Source organism: Rhizopus delemar, genomic scaffold, assembly GCF_000149305.1.
Source record: "Rhizopus delemar RA 99-880 supercont3.1 genomic scaffold, whole genome shotgun sequence".
Taxonomy (NCBI): Eukaryota; Fungi; Mucoromycota; class Mucoromycetes; order Mucorales; family Rhizopodaceae; genus Rhizopus; species Rhizopus delemar.
The window spans coordinates 2,815,959-2,834,626 of record NW_027137827.1 but is presented as its reverse complement, the minus strand read 5'-3'; the positions used below and the strand labels follow the sequence as shown (position 1 = coordinate 2,834,626).

The following is an 18,668-nucleotide window of genomic DNA, read 5'->3' as shown; positions in this document are numbered from 1 at the left end:
AAAGAAGGGATCTCTTTTTAAAGAATAGATATTTTAGATAGTTGATCATTCAAAATTTAAAAGAGATAGACTTTGTAGCCGTAAAAATAAAGCTACTATAGTTTCTAATAAAAACTTTAATCCATTTGCAAATTTTATATTTCTTCTTGTCCAAGTTTATTAAAACAAAAGCTTTTTCTTATAGTCAAGGATTTATATGGTTGTTAGCAGTTTTAGTATGACAAGGTAATAGGAGATCTGTACAACAAAAGCTACTTGATATCTCATTAGTACTAATCAGTTTCATCCCTAACGTACCTTTAAAACAAACACAAGTATCCTAAAATGGTCTTGTACGGAACCTTATCTTTTATCATTGATTTTAAGCTTTGCTAGATATCCCAAATTTTATCTACAAATAATATTGAATTTTTCTTTTCTTTTAATGACAAAAAAAAACAAAATGGCTTTCACATATTCAAATAAACATTTTTAACAATTTGATCTTTGTTCTACAAAGTCTCATCTAATTTGCTTACCCCATAAAAACTAATACTAGAATAACAAAAATTCTAAATAGTTAAGCCGTGCTGACGAGAGCTCAAATGGATTGAATAAATTTCTCATATAGCTTCATCGTACTTTTTACTTGGTCTACAGTGTTCTTGAGTTCAACAGTATTGAACAAAGTCTTTTTTTTTTTAATCATCTAAAACCTATTTCTCTGTGCTTAGCACGAATACATTTTATGAAAAAGAAAAAAGAGCTCAGCTTTCTTCACAGAGTAATCATTCAAGCAATCTTTCTCACTAAAATTAATTTATGTCATTTCTTACATGTGTCATTCTGAATGTTCTTTGACAAGCTTTGATTCTTAGGCTTTAACATTTGCAATTGATTTGTGATTAAAAATAAAAGAACGAAAAGTAATGACTAGCCAAATACAACAGAATTATACAATCTACAGCTAAACAAACTAAATCTTATGATTATGCCATCGAACATTCAATTGTAGTAAAAGTGCCCAGCTTACTGAATGGTGCAAAACATTTTTAGAAGTCAAAATGGGTGAATATTAAAAAAATCCTGTGACGCGAATTTCGCGTGTGCATGTGTGTAGTTGATGCGGGCAACGCGCTTGATAAAAAAAAATATCGTGGCAGCAAAATAATTTCTTTTTTTTTTTTTCTTCTTTACACAAAATAATGATTACAGACCAATTGACAACACCAGGGCCTTTAAATCGTGTCTGGTTGGCTTGCCACATGGAAAAAAGGCTATCTAAATCCCAATTTTTACAGACAAATATTGAAAAAACTATTGGTATACATTAGTTTAATTATTTAGTTGCCAAGTTGTTAAATTTTTATTAGATGCGATTGAAACAAACCAGGAAGAAGAACCTTTAACTCTTCGTATTTCTGGTCAACTATTACTTGGTGTTGTTCGTATTTATTCAAGAAAAACAAGATATCTTTTAGAAGATTGTAATGAAGCTTTAGTCAAGATTAAGCTTGTATGCTATCTCTTCTCCCTTTGGCATTTTGCAATTGCTCTAACTTTGTTTTTAATAGGCATTCAAATCAGGAGATGTCAACATGCCAGATATCAGCCATTCTATAGCCAGCGTCAACACTATTACCTTACAAGACAAATTAACTGAATTCGACATTTTACTTCCTGATGTGCCTCTTAATGCAAAGTAAGATCGATACATACTTTCACACAATCAATATAAACAATTCTTTTTTATATATATCTTAGCTTGAATGAAATTGACCCAATTCTGGATAATTTGGATATCTCTGCTTCTCAAGACATCACTTTAAGCGAATTGCAAACCGGATTTTCTTTTGGCGCCCTTGAATTTGGCCGTGGTGCTGGTGGTTTTGATACTACAGAAGCCGGTCGACGTGATCAAGCCGGATTTGCTGAAACAGCCTTTGAGCCTACAGAAATTGCGGAGCCCTTCAAAGGCATGTCTTTGGACGATACCACTGGGCTTGCTGATAACACAGCTGGTTTTGATTTTGATTTAAATGACAATTTGGATTATGGTACTGGTGTTGACGTCCATGAGGCAGCATTTAATCCTCCTATTGAAGCAGATGCTTCACTTGATACTCTTATGCAAGTTGGTATCATGCCTGTTGATGAACAACTTATTTTTGATACTGAGTCTGTTCATGAACCTACTGTTCGTAAGCGTAAGCGATTGGTTGTTGATAAAGTAACAGAAATCCCTCAAGAAGATCTTCGCAGATACAATAGCGATTCATCTTCTATTGTCAACAAGGTAAAAAAAAATAAAGTCATAAGGTCAAGTAAACTAATATGGGTGTAGGATATGCAATTTTTTGAAGCTGCTAAAGCAAAGATTGCTATCAACTTGCGTGGCCCTAGTGGTGAAGCTCTTGGTACTGATTTGGAAAACATGTTTTCAAACATCAGTCGTAAACGTCGTGCGTCTGCTTTGGAAGCTCACGCGCAAGGCGAGACATACCTTGGTGCCCCTACTCCAGCTGGCGAAGGTCTTGAGCCTTTTGAGGGTTTCAATGATTATGATGTTGACATTGATACAGGAGATTTTGATAGAGAACGATTCAATCAATTCCAGGTAACAACGCCCAAAAAAATCGCCTTTTGTCCGCAACTCATTTACTTTAATATAGAGAGATACCGAAAACATTAGTGTTGAAAATGGATCTTTTGACTCTCAAACCGATGAGTCTCTTCATGAAAGTACTCGCAGAACATTTGAAACCATTGAAAACCACATGCAATTCAATGGTACTGTCAAGTTTGCCGAGTTAGCACCTACTACTACATATAAGAAAGCAGATGCTGCCCGACGCTTTTATGAAGTTTTGTTGTTGGCTTCAAAGGATAAAATCAGAATTAAGCAAGAACGTTCTTATAGCGATATCCAAATCAGTACTGTCACTCCTGTTTATTAAAACTATGGCTTCATTTTATTATTGTGATATCAATAAACACACATTCATTTACTACTAAAAATCGAGTTTTTGTTACAGTAACTTTATGGTATGTTATGTACCTGTTCACATTGAAGAGTGTATATTAATTTGTACATGAAGCAAAGCATAGTAAGAAAGATTTTTTTTAAAAAACAAAGAATACTGTACAAAAAGAGAGCGAGAGAAAAAGAAGATAAATTGATATTTTATATTAATCCATTACTTCTGAGGTTTTCTTGAATGACAATATCATTCACAGCATCCATAACAAACTTGACTTGTTCCGTCTCTGTTGCACAAGTAAAATGAGTATAAACCTGTTTGTTTTCGGAGCAATTCAAGGACTCAAAGAGTTGCTTAAAGTATTCGCAAGCTGTATCATAATCATCTAAACTACCAGAGTAATCAGGAAAGTACTTGTTGAGCTGACTCTTTTGTAATTTTTTCTTGAACAAATCCGTCTTGTTTAAAAACAAGATGATGGATGTCTTTTCAAACCATCTTGAATTGCAGATGGAATCAAAGAGGGTCAAGGCCTCTTGCATTCGATTGACCGAGTCGTCTTCAATCAACATTTGGTCATATTCTGATATGGCGACTAAAAAGATAACAGCCGTTACGTTTTCAAAGCAGTGAATCCACTTCTTTCGTTCTGACCGTTGACCACCCACATCAAACATTCTGTAAACAAGATTGCCAATCATAAATCTGGTCTCTGTGATCCCAGTTGTCTTTACACGTGAATGAAGCACATCCTGATCTGTGGGTAGATAATTGGACGCCGCGATACGTTCGATATGATCGAAATAACTAGGAAAGAATTAATTATCATTGGCACATGAAAAACAAATACTTACTATGAAGCAGAATCATTCAGTTGGTATTCATTGTTCCTCACAAACGTTTCTTGCACTCCTGAATCTTTCCACAAAGTTTTTATTGCTTCAGTCAATTCAGGAGACATCGTGAATTGATCAATTTGAGTTTTGTAACGCATGACATGGTCAGCGTAAACCTGGTTTTTTGCGTCACCTAAATCGATGCCTAGATTACACATGGATTCCAAAATGACAAGGATCGATTGAAGGATGTTGCTGAATATGACCTCTTTATGTGCTTCCCTTTCTTCATCCTTGAACCCTCCTTCATGAATTAATTTCATTTGTTTCAATATTGTTGATTTCCCTGATTCACCAGCACCTAAAACGCAGTAAGTTTTCGTCTCTCTCTCTCCCTTTGTATATATATCTCAATAGATTACTTACCAAGGAGTAATAGTTTTACTTCATTTTTTTCATTCAATTTCTCTAGTCTAAGCTGTTCATCTATTTCGTCATTACGAAGTTTTGCACTATCATCTTGTTCAACTGATGCACAGCAACCCATATTATTATTATTATTATTGACAAAAAAAAAAGAAATTAAGGAGAAGAAATCAATGATTTATCAAAAAAAAAAGGGAAAGGGCTTTTATGAAATAAAATATGTGTACAACCATGAAGGCTACTTTTTTATTGTTTATAGAATATTATGACATGATTTTTTATCCAATGTTCCTTTCTCTTTCTAATCACTACCAACAATACCTCCTTTATTGATACCAACCGCTTGTTCCACCACTTCCCTCATCAAGTCAATTAAAGTACAGCAGGTAACAATAATATGGGCTTCAAAATGATTTGGATTCTCTACTAAATTCAATGCGTTTTTATCTATAATCAGCATACCCAAATAAATAAAGTATCCCATACGATGGCTATCAAATTCTGCAATCACACGCCACTTCTCCTTCACTCTTAGCTCGCACACCATATCGTGTGACAATAGACTGGCTCTTTTCCATCGAATGCGACATCCTTCAAACTCAGTTTCATAGGTAAACAATAAGTGTGATTTCGTCAAATTGTGTAGCTGATTTGACCTTTTTGTTGCTGTACTATCTCCACTTGAAGGTGTAGCGGGTTCCATTTCTTCCTCAATGGCCTGGGTTGGAAAATTGCCCCATTCGATAGTAATTTCCTTTTTGAACGCTCTACGTCTTGCCTCTGCTACCTTCACATTCCCATCCTCCAATGTACGGTAGAGTATATTTTGAAAACCCCAAGAATATGAATGCGGTTGGATCTTTTTGTAGGCTTGGACCTTGGTACCTTGAAAATAAATGTCATGTTCTTCAGGACGGGTCAGGGAGAGCTTGCGCAGGTCATATTTTATCAGGTCCTCCATCGGTTTTCTTTTTAGAATTTCCAATAGTGCCATGCGTGAGCTTCCTGTGCTTGATTTGCTGGTTATGCTGCTAGCGCTCGAGGTGCTTGGACTTATCGCTGTAGGTGGTATAGCTAGACTGGTTGTAGGAGGTAATTCATGAGACAGTAAACTGGAAGTCACTGAGTTTCTTTTTATTGATTCATTGTCGTCGTCATCTGTTCTCACATCAGGTCGTTTGCCATTCACAAATTCGGCTCTAATGATCAAATCGTCTAGTACTTCTTGTGGTAATGATACTTGTGGTTGTTCTTCATCGTCATATGTATTTGGCTTATCATATATAGTTGGTTCTATTGTATCTGGTTTTTGAGTGGGTATGTCTACGGTATCTGGTTTCATTGGGTTAGAAAAGGAAAAGAGAGAGAAAGATCATGGCGTGGAAACAAGAGAAAAAAAAATAGTGGCTTTTTGGTTCCCATGGTTGAGCACTAACAATAAACTAAGTTTGTACCACTTTCCCTTCAAATGACATAATTTTCAATCTGCCTTTAGAGAAGTATCATGCTTTGAGAAATAAATTTGACGCACTGATAAAATTGAGGCTTGTTCATCTTCATTTGTCTGTTTTCTATCTTTCAATCTATCGCTTTCTCAGGTACAATTTGCTTTTTTCCAAATCCATTTCGTCTGCTAAGCTTTCGCCACCAATTAATGCAGTGTTTGGCTTTGAATTTAATAATTTTAATCATTTTTTTAGACACAGTGTAAACTAGAAAAATGCCTGTTTTTAGACAAATCAGAAATTTATAACCTTACCCATAAATATCTACATCCAACTTGAAAAAATGAGACCTTTGTTTTGTAACAATTGCCCGATCCGTATATAAAGCTCACTTGTAAGTGTCCTTTAATCATCAGTCGACTTTATCGAGTTATTTCTGACTGACGGTCTGCTTTGCTGCTCCCTTAATAGCCTTCACATGGTTGGTTGGGTGGTTGGTTGATATGCTATTTATTATTAGTGAGTTACTAGCTGAAGGCTGACATTGCTTGTGGCAATATCATGTCTACAGATTCTTGCGCAATTTGTACCGTTACATCTTTGTCACTTTCTTCAATTTCAAAACATTTGTAGTGATCTTGCAACTGCTATACTGATTTTGTTATCAAGATATCCAAGTATAGTTGTCAGACAATAATTCCAGTCTTATCAAAATTTATTATTAGAAAGTTTTCTCTGATGAAGAGCGACTTGATAATTTGAAGTTTATTGTGTTGCACAGAAAAAACAATACGGCAAATACATTTATACCCTGCCCGCCAAATGACGAAGAAAATTCTGGCTGCTCCTTCTGGCCATTCTGCGCCAACTGGTAGTGGGTGATCAGCTTCCTTCTGTAAAGTTGCAGTTGTAAGTTGGAGCATGTATGTTTAATTTGCCTAATAGCTTATCTACCTAATTGAAGCCATTTGAATAATATCTTGATATAACTGCTTTTTTAAGAAAAGTTGAATTCCTTTTATGCATTCTATTCATCTTTATTCTATTCTTTAATAAAAATTGTTATAGCATCTTTTTGTGTTTGTTTCTTCTTATGGAGCTGAAAAAATAAATAAACGAAGCATGTTAAAACTAGGAAGAGATCTGGGCAAGGTATTGGATATTCTTTCAATATGAAGAGTAGGGTGAGTACAATGAACAACGCTTTCAATATCCACTCTAAAATGGAAATAATCATAAATTATCCTATTACTTGCTATTTTGAGTTGTACATATACCAATCAAATCTCTAAAGATTCAATGGTATGTTCTAGTATAAATTTGAATCGTAAGCGAGTTTGGCATGGCGTTGGAATATATATACTTTATTAGCAATTGATCTTCTTTTCTTTACACCTTTTTTTTTTTTTTTTTTTGGAAATCATTCAAGCTTACAATGAAAAAAAAAGTATAATAATAATGGGGCACAAATTATAGTAATATATAAAGATTGAGAATGATATGGAGTATAAATGAAAATTTAATACTTTGTTGACAGACTTGCAACATCATTCTTGGAGATGGAGAAATAAACATACCCTGGTTGGAATCACTTAAGCTGACAATAAGCCAGAACAATCGTCAATTCATAATCGTTTTTCACAGCTTATAATAATTGTTTGTATTAGAAAATAAGGTTAAATCAGAGCTCTAAGAATGTTGTATTATCTGCAATCATTTATATAGTTTTCAGCACAAATTCATTTATTCGCCATTTTTTACAAGGCTTTATGAGTATTATGTTCCAAAGAATAATTTTTTTTGTATTTTATTTCATTTGTTTTGTTAAAATGCAACCATCCAAATATTAGACTTGTTTAGAATGTGGGAAAAAGGACCTTTTTTTTAGCTATAAACTTTTATCTATTCAGAACCTCTGTTTACTTTTTTAATTCATTTATTTATGCAAGAAATAATTTTTCAAATAAATTAACAATGTAGTTACTATAAATTTTGTTATATTAATTAATTGGAAATTGATTTATAAAAGATCAGATCACTGATTTGATTTTAAGATGAGCCAAAATTTCAAATGTAAATTAATTCATATTGCATTTTTTTTAATGTTTGGGCTACGTGATTTTATTTAAATCATGTCCATTCTTTTTTTATATACATGCATCATGATTATTTTCCATCAAGCCTCAAAAATTAACATAAAAAATCAAGTTTTTCATGTAAATCTTTTAATATGTAAAACTAATTAATATTCAATGGTTTTCACTTCTCAAAAGCCATTACTACTTTTCTTTATTTGAGAAAGCATGGAGCAATATTAAAAAAAAAACGAAAGATATCTCAAAACTGCTATTTTACTTTATGCTTTATTGTCTATTTGTCTGAACTAATATTTAATGAGTGTTACACGTGAAAGTAGGCTTTACAGTTGACCCCTTTTTCTTCTTTTTTTTAAATATCATTACCTTCCTTTACAAGATGTTGTATGTATGCTACAATATCAGTATAAGAAAAAGGATTATGTTAGATACAAGTTTGATTTTGATTTTTGTATATTTAAAAGTGAATAAAAATGTAAATAGATGGTATTTCATATGAAATTCATGCAAATGTAAAAAGAGTTGCACAAGCAAGCCAAAAGTAAGTATGATAACCTTAAATGTTAATTAAGATTTGTTAAAAAGAGAAGCCGCACTATCCTTCCAAGCATAAATTACATTGGTATCCTTTCTTATTATTATAATAATAATGAACAAGAAGAATAGCGATTCCAAAGAAAAACTGTCTAATTTTTTTTTTGTTTATCAGTTAGTTTAGGATGTTATTTTATCCTTTTTATCGTTCTCTTCGTAGATGAAAAAGAAAGAATCCTTAGAAAATAAACAAAAAATGACCCACCCCTCAAGCAAAGCTATTTAAAGAGCTTCTCTTCCTTATTTTTTTTTCTTTCTTTACCAAAACAAATATTCTTCTCTCTAAATGTTGATGATCTGAATGCTCTCTTATCAATCACTCTTTTGCTTTTGATGCCTCCATAATCTATCTTGTTTTATTGCTCTTATGAAATCAAATGGCTGAAAGTAAAATGGTTTAGAAAAGATAATGATTATACACTGAACTGACTAAATGCATTTAGTTACTGATGCTACAAAACAAAGACCCTTTTTATCTTTTTGGTGCGCTTGTTCTCACTCTATATAATCACTGATTCTCTTTATAAGATATGTACTGCATGTGTTTTGTTTTGCCTCTTCTCCTAAGATATCTTTATACATCAAGAGCTCTTGGCCTGATGGTCTAGTACCTTGAAGCGTTAGTTGGGTAAACAATTCAAGTAACAAACAGTTTGCAGCATTCACACTGTAGCTTAAGGCTGATCGAGTTGTTGCTTCTTGGCTTAGTGGACCCATTAGACCCGAAACAGGCTATATGGAATAACATTCCTTACCATCCCAGGTGGGCAAACTCGGCGTGCAACATGAGCAGGGGAAGCGATATGAGATTGGGACGTCCTAGAGGTATTAAAAAACACTTTGTTTTACATGTGCTTACTGGTTGGTCTACTCTACCTTTGCTTATCATATTTAAAACCATCATTTTGGTTAATCAGCTCTTGCTTATCATACTTAATATATATCATCTTGACTAATTGTTTATTGCATTTAAAACTATTTTTAAACAACAATCTTTTTTATGCATAGCAAGCTGCTTATAGCTCACATAAATACAAATAAAACTCTAACTTGCAAGCGCATCTAAAAAAAACTTGTAATTACATATCCATTTCAATATTATACTTTCCTCTTTCACTTTTCTAACAATAGAACATACCTATTATCTTGTAAGAAAAAAAAGTGATTAGCCTAATAGTCCTTTATGTTAGCGATTAATAATGTTAAAAATAAATTGCTTAGTGTCTTCAACCAAAGCTAATAACCAATCTTAGGAATGTTTTATCAATTGCATATGCTATTACAAATATTGTACGTAGAACTATAACATTCATAACTCAATAAACTCAAGTTAATGTCTATTCATTCGCGACTATCACCCTTGGTATAGCCCACAAAGTGAAGTATTTTATGCTGTATGGATTAACGTGACAACCTACTATTAATACTATCATCAGAAGGGACATGCTATCTCAGAGTACTCATATAGAAGAATCGTCTAATTTGTCAGGATTGCTACAAAAATATAATATTAATGCAGAATGCACATGTGCTAATCCATTGAAGCTGTTTAGAAAAGCTCCCTCATTTACTTCAAATAAAGAAGGATTAAAAAAGCCTGGCTCTATTCCAATGTCTTTCTCTCAAATCAAGATACCGATTTTACAATCCATTATGATAAAACGTAAACAATCTGCTCAGAATGAGCCAGATGATACCCAACATATTCACGATAATATTATCCCAACTGCTTATATGTTTTCAAGCAGAGTGACAGCTACTGATGAAATCCTAGGAGTATATACTTTACACCAGAGGATATAAAATCTTTAGAGGATATAGGTACTGCACTAGATATCCCGTCGTCAAACAACATAACAACCGGCGCTACAAATTTTTTAAAAGATATACAGTTGGTCATTACTCTTGTAGGATCAACTGAATAGATAAAGCTAGAATCGGTCACTAGTGCTATATCATCGTTTGCTATCCTAAAAAGAAGCAGAAGCGATATCAATTGGCATGATAAATCGATGCTTGTTATTCCTTTTAGTTTACAACACCTTAGGCGTGTAGCTCCTTTTCTCCTTAAAAATAGAAGAAACTACTTGTTCCCAAAAAAAAAGAGCAAAAATGACACAATAGTGATGAATGCTCTTTCATAAGGATATGCAAAAGTATAATGAACCCAAGTAAAAAAATCAAACGGGGTGTGGCGTTTGAATATCTATGGACAATGTCTCTCTAAAAAGAATTAACTTTTCGTGGTAACGCCTCCTGCCACGCTCCAAAAATAAAATTGAAGCAACCATATTGAATTCGAGTATGAAGATCCAGTGAAAAGCTGTAATTTCCTTTTATACTGCAGAAAAAATAACTGCATTATTATTCTATTTGAAACAAAGCTCCATAAACAAAGATGGTCATTTAAAAAACACTGTAATGAATGTGCATTTGATGACGAAGATAAAGTTCAGTTACGAGTGAAAAAATATATACATTGTTCTTGTTCAAGCCGAAAAAATATACACCATAGACTCAACAGACGATAGCCTGTTTCATATCATAACTATGATCAATCCTCAACAAGTATTCATGCTAGCCATCTGCTCTCACTTCTTTTACAGCCTAAAAATCATGTAAACCCCGTTTTTCTATAATCTGGATTAAAAAAAGTCGCGTCAATATGAAGTTGTATCGTTTCCATTTGTAAAGAAAAAAGGGGTTGCTTTATTAACAAAATCCATATTGTTTTTTTTTTTCTCTTTTTTTTGTAGATTCCCAAACTATTGAATTTTTTTTCGGCAATGTCTAGTGGCTATCCATATTTAATGGTGTTCAACATTCTTGTGGTGCTCTGTGAGAAAAATAAAGAATTAGTCTTTTTGTAAACTATATAAATGTCAAAGCATTTTTACTCAAGTGGAAGTGATAGTCAATAGTGTAACCAATAGCGAAAACACCAAAGATAAGGTGAAGCAAAGGAGTAACGGAAGCATTTTCGCCGTCAATGTAACGAGCCTTGTAGTGTCCCCAAGGTCCAGAGGGCTTGGAGGCTTCGACGGTACCCTTGGGCAAAGTCTAAAACACGAAATCAGCCATTTTGTATTATTTCAAGTCTAATAAAAACGAACCTTGTAGAAGCTGACCAAACGAGTAATGTTGGCATCCTTTGAAGCACCAGAGACCTTGGTAGCAGCAGCTACGTTAGGAGGAATGAGAGTCTTGGTGGAGTAGGCACGGCGAAAAATGGCGTTCATGGTAATTTGGGGAAGAAAAAAAAAAAAGTATGCAGTGGCAGCTAAAATTCTTTTTTTGTGTGAAAACACCAGGGTGGGTGGGGAGCAAATCGGAATTTCAAGTAATTCACGTCACCCACGACTATTAAAGGTAGGAAACTTCTTGTAGCAAAATCAAGAGTAAATTACGCGTTACTTTTAAAGCATTTGCAACTAAAAGGTTTCAGAGATTATCTTGGTTTCAACAATCGCGTTTTTTTTTCTACACTGTTGGTTGAATACTTCTCATGCTATTCCTTTCGAGTTTTTTAATCTTTTTTTTATATCATTAAGGCATATTTAATGTTTTTTTAGGTACATTGTTTACTTTTCTTCAACAAATATTAAGATATCAACTGAATTGTCGACCAAGTCAAACTTGCTCACGATTCTAACTTTCTGTTTCCGACTTTCAATCATATTGATTGGCTTATTTTTCATGACACTAACTTGCAATAAATAAAGTTCCTGCATAAGTGTTGTCGACATGACCGAATGTGTTATTTATTCTAAACGAGTATATCATTAGCAGCTGTAAACATTAAATAGAATTTCTACTTAAACATTCTTTTATACATTTAACTACCTAGCTAATTTCCATCGAAATAAGATGTGTATGTCTGCATTTCTCTTTTCTTGGTTTTTATAAGATATAATGAAAGAAATGGTTTGGTACGTTTTGTAGTCAATACAGCATCCCAAGTTACGCCTGGATAAATGGTTTAAAAAGGTATAAATTGATGTCCGAATCTTTATATCTGAAACTCGTACTCAGAAATAAGCTGTTAGTGATATATCAAGTTTATTAGTATATCGATTTAGAGTTTCGAAAAACAAATTCCTAGTACTGCTGGTTTATACTTCTCTCATATCAAAAATAGCCATTTTGACAAGGAAGGGCATGTGTTATGTGTTCTAGAAATAGACCATATTTTCTTTAGTGCTTCCAAGTAAACTCACTATTCCTTTTTATGTATATGGCTACAAACAAAAGCAAGGAATCAGCTTAAAATGTAACTTCTCACTGAATGTAATATAAAAAGGCGTATTACTGGTAGCCATATTACCAACCTGTTGTTTCTTCTTTAGCATCCTTTTTCATGCTTTTATTGTTTTATACAACAAGTAAAAAGGAATGTTGCAAGTTCAATAATAGCTACTAAATAGTATTTCTTACCTGTTTTTTTATTTTATTTTTCATCTCTCTTTTATACATTACATCTAAAGGCATATGCGCTGTTTATCCCTAATGTCTGCGCGTTATCTCTTTTCTTTTGCAATAGCAGGTGCTAAGGATGTAGTTGCTGAAAAAAAAAAAGATTGCGTATGACTATATAGTAAAGGGCAAAATACCTTTCTTATTATGGGTACATCCTTAAGCGTCAAATCACTGCATTTGGAAATATAAAAACATCACCATAGCAGGAATGAAGCTTTGGCTTTGGGTTGGCGTTGAAAAATAACAAACGAGGCTTTCTTGTGCGACTGTAAAGAACTACACTTAGCAAATGACGCAGGCATTATGAAACATAACAAGGTGTGAAAGAGATTTTGATATATTTTTCCTTATATTTGTGTACAAATAAAAGCTTATGCTTTGGTAAAGAAAATGCTCTTGTATTTAAAGAAGGGTACAGTAAACCATTCCATTTGTGCCTGAATTTTAATTCTTATCAAAACACAAATGAAATTCATAATTCCCTTTACTCCCGGTTTCCTGGTACCCTTCTTACATGAGCAGATAAAGAATTTGTGTTACTAGACTAAAAAAGATTCAGGGACAGAAAAAAAATTGGCAGAAAATTTGGAACCTTTTAATTTTTAGCCAAGTTCTAGTACATGTTCAGGTATTGCATGTTTTACATTCATTAACATCCTCTTTGGATTGAAACTTGTGCTTGTATTTTACAGATAATATGTTTTTCATTCTGTAGTTCATATATAGCTTTGAACAAGCGTTCATTGTGCAAATTGCTATAATAAGACTTTGAAGAAAGGTTTCACAAATTTGGCTTTATAAAAACAGGTAATTGCAGAATAAAGTGTTAGTTACATCTTGAACATTACTCAACAAAATTTCTTATTTCACACGCATCAAGAATTCATATCGTATTATGAAGTTGAAGGACATGTGAATTTCTTTTATTTTATAGACAAATATAAGAGAGAATAATCATGCTTTTATCCAACACAATGGCTTTCTCTTGATCATTCTGACCAATGCTTAACAATAATGCCTTTGTGTATTTATTATAATTACACTTTGATATGTCCCAAAATGTAGTTAATACACATGCTGCTGTGGATATTTGGTTGATAAAATCATCAAGCATAAACTAACTCTCTTATTTTGTCAAATGTAACTACAGTGACAACCCTCTTGGCCTGTAGTTTACAATAACATTTTATAAGCATACTATGTGCTAACAAAGCGAATGGTATGATTTTTTGCTGTTAAAAATAATTAACTATTCAAGGATGCAATTTAACATATTCAAAGAAGAAGAGAAAATATATTTTGTAGGATTCAACTCAACAATTCGGGCTCAACATCACCCTATTTTCAAAAGGGCTTTCTCTCATATTTTCTCCACAAGCACACATGAAAAAGCTAAAAATAAAAAAAGAGTCAAATAAAGTGATCGACTCTGTAAATATTTAAAAAAAGAAATCTACGCGCGGGTTTATGAGAATAAAACGTAATCAACAATGACAACATCTCAGCCATTTTTTCTCAAAAACAAAAAAACAAACATTTTCTTTCCGCTCAAGCTACTAAAATAGTGTCATTACATAATATTAATAGCTTGTTGCTTTTTCATTCCCGGATCATAAAAAAGAAGAAATGACAATGGTAAATTGGTAACTAAAAAAAGAAAGAGCAATATCAGACCACTTACCCGATTATCCTACAAGAATTGAAAAAAAAGAGTATCCAGACATATATTCATTTACCGAGGTTTCTGTACTGAAATTCTTTCCCGTCAATTGATGTCATGAATGGTAAATAATGTCTTCTTTTTATAGAAACAAAGCTTACAAAAATAAAAAATCATTCTCCTCTCCAAAGCAAAAAAAAGGAAATAGGATCATTAAATGTGTTGCTTGTTATTTTTTATATAGTTTTCTGTAGAGAAATAGAAAGATAAAATTGTCTTGCACAAAAATAGAACTTGCACGTGTCGTCACGTATAGAAAATAGAAATGACAATGTACTTTTAAGGGAAAATGTATTTTGAAACAGCGTACATTGACCTGTAATTACACAAAAGAAAAAAAAAAACCAAAAACGTTTCTCCGCTTTGAAGTTCAATTCTTCAAAACAAACTATATAAGTTCACTCTCATTCTCCCAGATTCAATTGGTACCTTTTTTTTCTTTTCTTTTTCACAACAAAAAATGAAGTCTCTTTCTTTTATATCCTTGGCTTGTTTAACAGCCGTACATGCTGCTTCCGTCACATTTAAAGTCATTGCTCCTACTGCTGAAAGCTCAGTTCAGGTCAATATCAATGGTCAACTTACTCAATTGAAAGCTCAAGACGAGGATATTCCTTATTACACTGGTTCTGCTGAATTGAATGATGGACAAAGTTATAAAGTAAAGCTCAAAAAGAAAAAGGATCAATCACAGTCAACTAACCTTCTTCCCTTCTTTTTCTTAGTATGTTGTTGATGGAGCTGCTGAAACATTCGAACGTATCTTGAACGGTACATCCACCAAAAACGAATTCTTCAATCGACCTATTACCTATGCCACCAATATTCCTGAATTACCCAACATTCTTTCCGAAGGTAGCTGGACTCGTGGTGAGACCACTGATCCTCTTTGGGATAGCAATTATGTTCCTTCTATTTTTGTCACAGGAAAGTCAGATGAAATGGAAGATTTAATTACAAATGTCACCAAGAAGACCTATCAAGCCAAGATTACCTTTATCGGTCCTGAAAATATTACAACCATTGAGGTAAAGCAAAGATATATCTAGTTCATCTTTTTGTGTTACTTATTTCCTATTAGAATTGTACCTTTGGTCTTCACAAACCTGGACGTAAGCACAATGACGCTAAGCAAACTTGGGTTTGGACTCTCCCCGAAGGGCAGTATGTGGCTAAACGTAGCTGGTTCAAGATTCGTCATATGGAAGAAGACCCTACTCAACTTCGTGAAAAGCTTTATGCTGACATTGCTCGTAAAATGGGAACTTATGCTAATGAGGCCAACATGGTTCGATTCTTTATCAACAAGGAAGGCATGGGTACCTTCAACATGCTTGATGATGTGATCATGTACTCTTACATCAATGCCATGTTCTATAACGGCAACCCTCCTCAACAATTGGGCGCACTCTATGATGGTGCCTCAGGTGCTGCCTTCAATGCCTCTGGAGACATGGATAGCTTCATTCCCAATGTTGAATCCCCTCTTGACCAAGATGCGCTCATGCCCTTCTCCAAGGCCTTTGCCGCTGTTGATTTCTCCAATGACGACCAGGTCAAGGCCATCTCTCAATACTTTGACTATGACCAATTCCTTCGTTTCATGGTCATGGAATTCCTTACTGCTGACTGGGATGGTTACTGGCAAGAACAGACCAACGATGGTGCTTATATCGATGTCAGCGATAACAACAAGGTGTATTATCTTGCACAAGATTTTGATGCCACCTTTGGTGTCAACCTTGACCAAGAGCGTGACTTTGTCAATACACCCTATACTGATTTCCCCACTAAATTTCCCGGCGGCATCTTGATCAACAAACTCCTCGAGAACCCCACAACCAAGGCAACCTTTGAAACTTACCTCAAGACCACAGTACAGGAAATTTTCAACAACGCCACCTTGGGCGCCTATGTTACCGCTCGTCACAACTTCCTTGCCCCTGATCTTAAGTGGGATCGTTCTATCAAGCAACGATCTCCCGGTAATATCTTTGGCTGGACCTATGAACAAACCTACCAAAACCTCTTTGAAGGTGTCACGGCTCCTGGTAAAGAGCAAGGTGGCGCTGAATGGGGTCTTTTGGAATGGGTTGCAGCCAAGGAAAAGGCCGTCAGAAGCAGCCTCAAGTTGTCTGAAACAGCCACTACCTCTACCTCCGCAACCATCGCCGCGCCTGCTACCTCTGAGTCAGCAAGCCAAGACAATACCTCTGATGATACTGATTCTGCTAGCACCAGCTCTTCCACTCTCAACCAAGCCGCTGCTGATACTTCTTCAGCAAGCAAAAGTGCTCCCACGTTTTATTGCTTGCAGCTGGTGCTTTATTTATCTCTTTCTTTTAAAAATTTGTATAAATATATTTAATGTATAATTTTTAAGGTGCACGGAAATTCTATATCAATAGTGTCAATGCTTATTAGATATATCCCCTTTGTATTCCTTTTTGCTTCAATAAAAATTAATTTTTAAAGTTCAATCTTTTAGCAAATCATCATTTTTCACTAAATTTGTTGTAAGCTAATGTCCTAATAGGGAGGATATTTATGGTGAGATAAATTATATTCTTTGTGTTTTACTAAATCTATTTTTAATTTATTATTAATGTCAATGAAAAAGTTATTTTCATCAAGACTCATGTCGTCAACTCATACCACTCAATGCAAGATTCTCTTCATGTTTTTTTGGCAAGAGTGTTTCAATATTGGTTACATATGTAAATAATGATATGTAGCACAAAATGAAGCTATTGTCTGTCAGTGCTATCCGATCTTATCTTGAAAATGGCTTAGCTACTATATGTTGGATAACCAAATACAGTGCGGCTGGTAAATTTTGTCCCTTCCGAAAAAACAAATGGACCTTGATCCAGAGAAGCTTGTTCAAAGCAGTGTTTTCAAGGCCATATCTACGATGCATGTCCTATCTTCTATTGGGGTAAATCCATCTGGATTTTCCAAGCTCCTATGCTCTCGATTTTATGCTCAAATAGTTCAGCCACAAATGGAATATGGCATAGCTGTCAACTGCCTCAATCACACTCAGCTAAAAACTTTAGAAGAGGCACAAGACAAATGCATACATAAGATCTACGGTGCATCTAGAAAAACATTCACCAAGGTGATGCTCCATTTGACTAAGTTACCCACAATGAAAGAAAGAGTAGCCCAGTTCCTCTTTCGTTCATTATCTTTACCTGAGGACACACTGCTATGTCGCTAATGCCACACATACAGTACACAAGAGACTATCAATGGTTTAGACTATCAAAAACTGCTCTGTGGAGATTGATGTCGCCGACAATAACCGACTTAGATACTCGAGGCTTTAGAGCAATAAAAGAGAATTTCCTCCACTCTAACATAGAAAAACAGATCCAAAGTAAGAACTCCAGACTACTATCCAGTTGTCGACCAAGATTTAATAGCCGTAGGACGTAATTCAGGAAATACCAGAAGGAGGTCTGCTGAAGGGACTTGGCAGAAGGTGCAAATTACATAACTCAATAGCCTTGTAGCGAGCTGTTATAATTGTTATACAATGAACCAAATTAATTTTCGGACAAAGAAATTTACTTGATAATTTTATGCTTACAACAAAATAAAGTTGTCTTTCTCATCCATCAACACATTAAAAAAAAACATGTCATCTCGAATCTCCATAGACTGCACACAACCTTTAATTGTATCTGAAGATGAAGCACAAGAAAGTAAAGCATGGGAGTTTTTATCTTCTTAGAACACATCACACGATTAGAGAGATTGCAGAACTTGTTGGCTTGAACAAGTCTACTGTGCAAAATATCAGCCAAGATTGACAACTATGGCATCCCTTTGACTCACAAGCAAACAGGTTGTCAATTGAAAGTAGACGAAAGAACTGAAAGGAACTTGAAGAGGATATCAGAGAAGATCCCTTTGCCTCTTATAAAGAAATAAATATGGAATTAGCAAAGCTACCTGCAATACTTGCGACCAGCAATATCCTGTACTCACTTTAGGATAAAACGTCTTAGGGGTTTTTTATCTTGTTAGCATGTATGAACCAAACAGAAGGAACAATTTTTTTTATTTAGGAATTTGTACTCCTATCTTCAAAACATATACTTTTTCAC

At 34.2% G+C, this 18,668-nt stretch overlaps 5 protein-coding genes across 5 annotated transcripts; 2 read left to right on the top strand and 3 right to left on the bottom strand.

Moving 5' to 3' along the window:
- Positions 1-1,184: 1,184 nt before the first annotated feature.
- On the top strand, positions 1,185-2,677 carry RO3G_01121 (uncharacterized protein; the record flags this gene model as incomplete). Its single annotated transcript, XM_067655712.1, has 6 exons — positions 1,185-1,302; positions 1,353-1,495; positions 1,554-1,681; positions 1,744-2,275; positions 2,324-2,596; positions 2,672-2,677. 6 exons carry the CDS (start codon positions 1,185-1,187, stop codon positions 2,675-2,677), a joined length of 1,200 nt encoding a protein of 399 aa, XP_067511813.1.
- Positions 2,678-3,163: 486 nt separating this feature from the next.
- RO3G_01120 (uncharacterized protein) lies at positions 3,164-4,343 on the bottom strand (the record flags this gene model as incomplete). Its single annotated transcript, XM_067655711.1, has 3 exons — positions 3,164-3,767; positions 3,815-4,157; positions 4,223-4,343. 3 exons carry the CDS (start codon positions 4,341-4,343, stop codon positions 3,164-3,166), a joined length of 1,068 nt encoding a protein of 355 aa, XP_067511812.1.
- Positions 4,344-4,523: 180 nt separating this feature from the next.
- RO3G_01119 (uncharacterized protein) lies at positions 4,524-5,564 on the bottom strand (the record flags this gene model as incomplete). The annotated part of the gene is made up of 1 exon (XM_067655710.1): positions 4,524-5,564. The coding sequence occupies one exon, from the start codon at positions 5,562-5,564 to the stop codon at positions 4,524-4,526; it is 1,041 nt and encodes a 346-aa protein (XP_067511811.1).
- A 5,600-nt stretch (positions 5,565-11,164) lies between these two features.
- On the bottom strand, positions 11,165-11,596 carry RO3G_01118 (uncharacterized protein; the record flags this gene model as incomplete). Its single annotated transcript, XM_067655709.1, has 3 exons — positions 11,165-11,193; positions 11,255-11,417; positions 11,471-11,596. The coding sequence occupies 3 exons, from the start codon at positions 11,594-11,596 to the stop codon at positions 11,165-11,167; spliced, it is 318 nt and encodes a 105-aa protein (XP_067511810.1).
- A 3,417-nt stretch (positions 11,597-15,013) lies between these two features.
- Positions 15,014-16,921, top strand: RO3G_01117 (uncharacterized protein; the record flags this gene model as incomplete). Its single annotated transcript, XM_067655708.1, has 3 exons — positions 15,014-15,214; positions 15,279-15,581; positions 15,635-16,921. The coding sequence occupies 3 exons, from the start codon at positions 15,014-15,016 to the stop codon at positions 16,919-16,921; spliced, it is 1,791 nt and encodes a 596-aa protein (XP_067511809.1).
- Between the last annotated feature and the right edge of the window lie 1,747 nt (positions 16,922-18,668).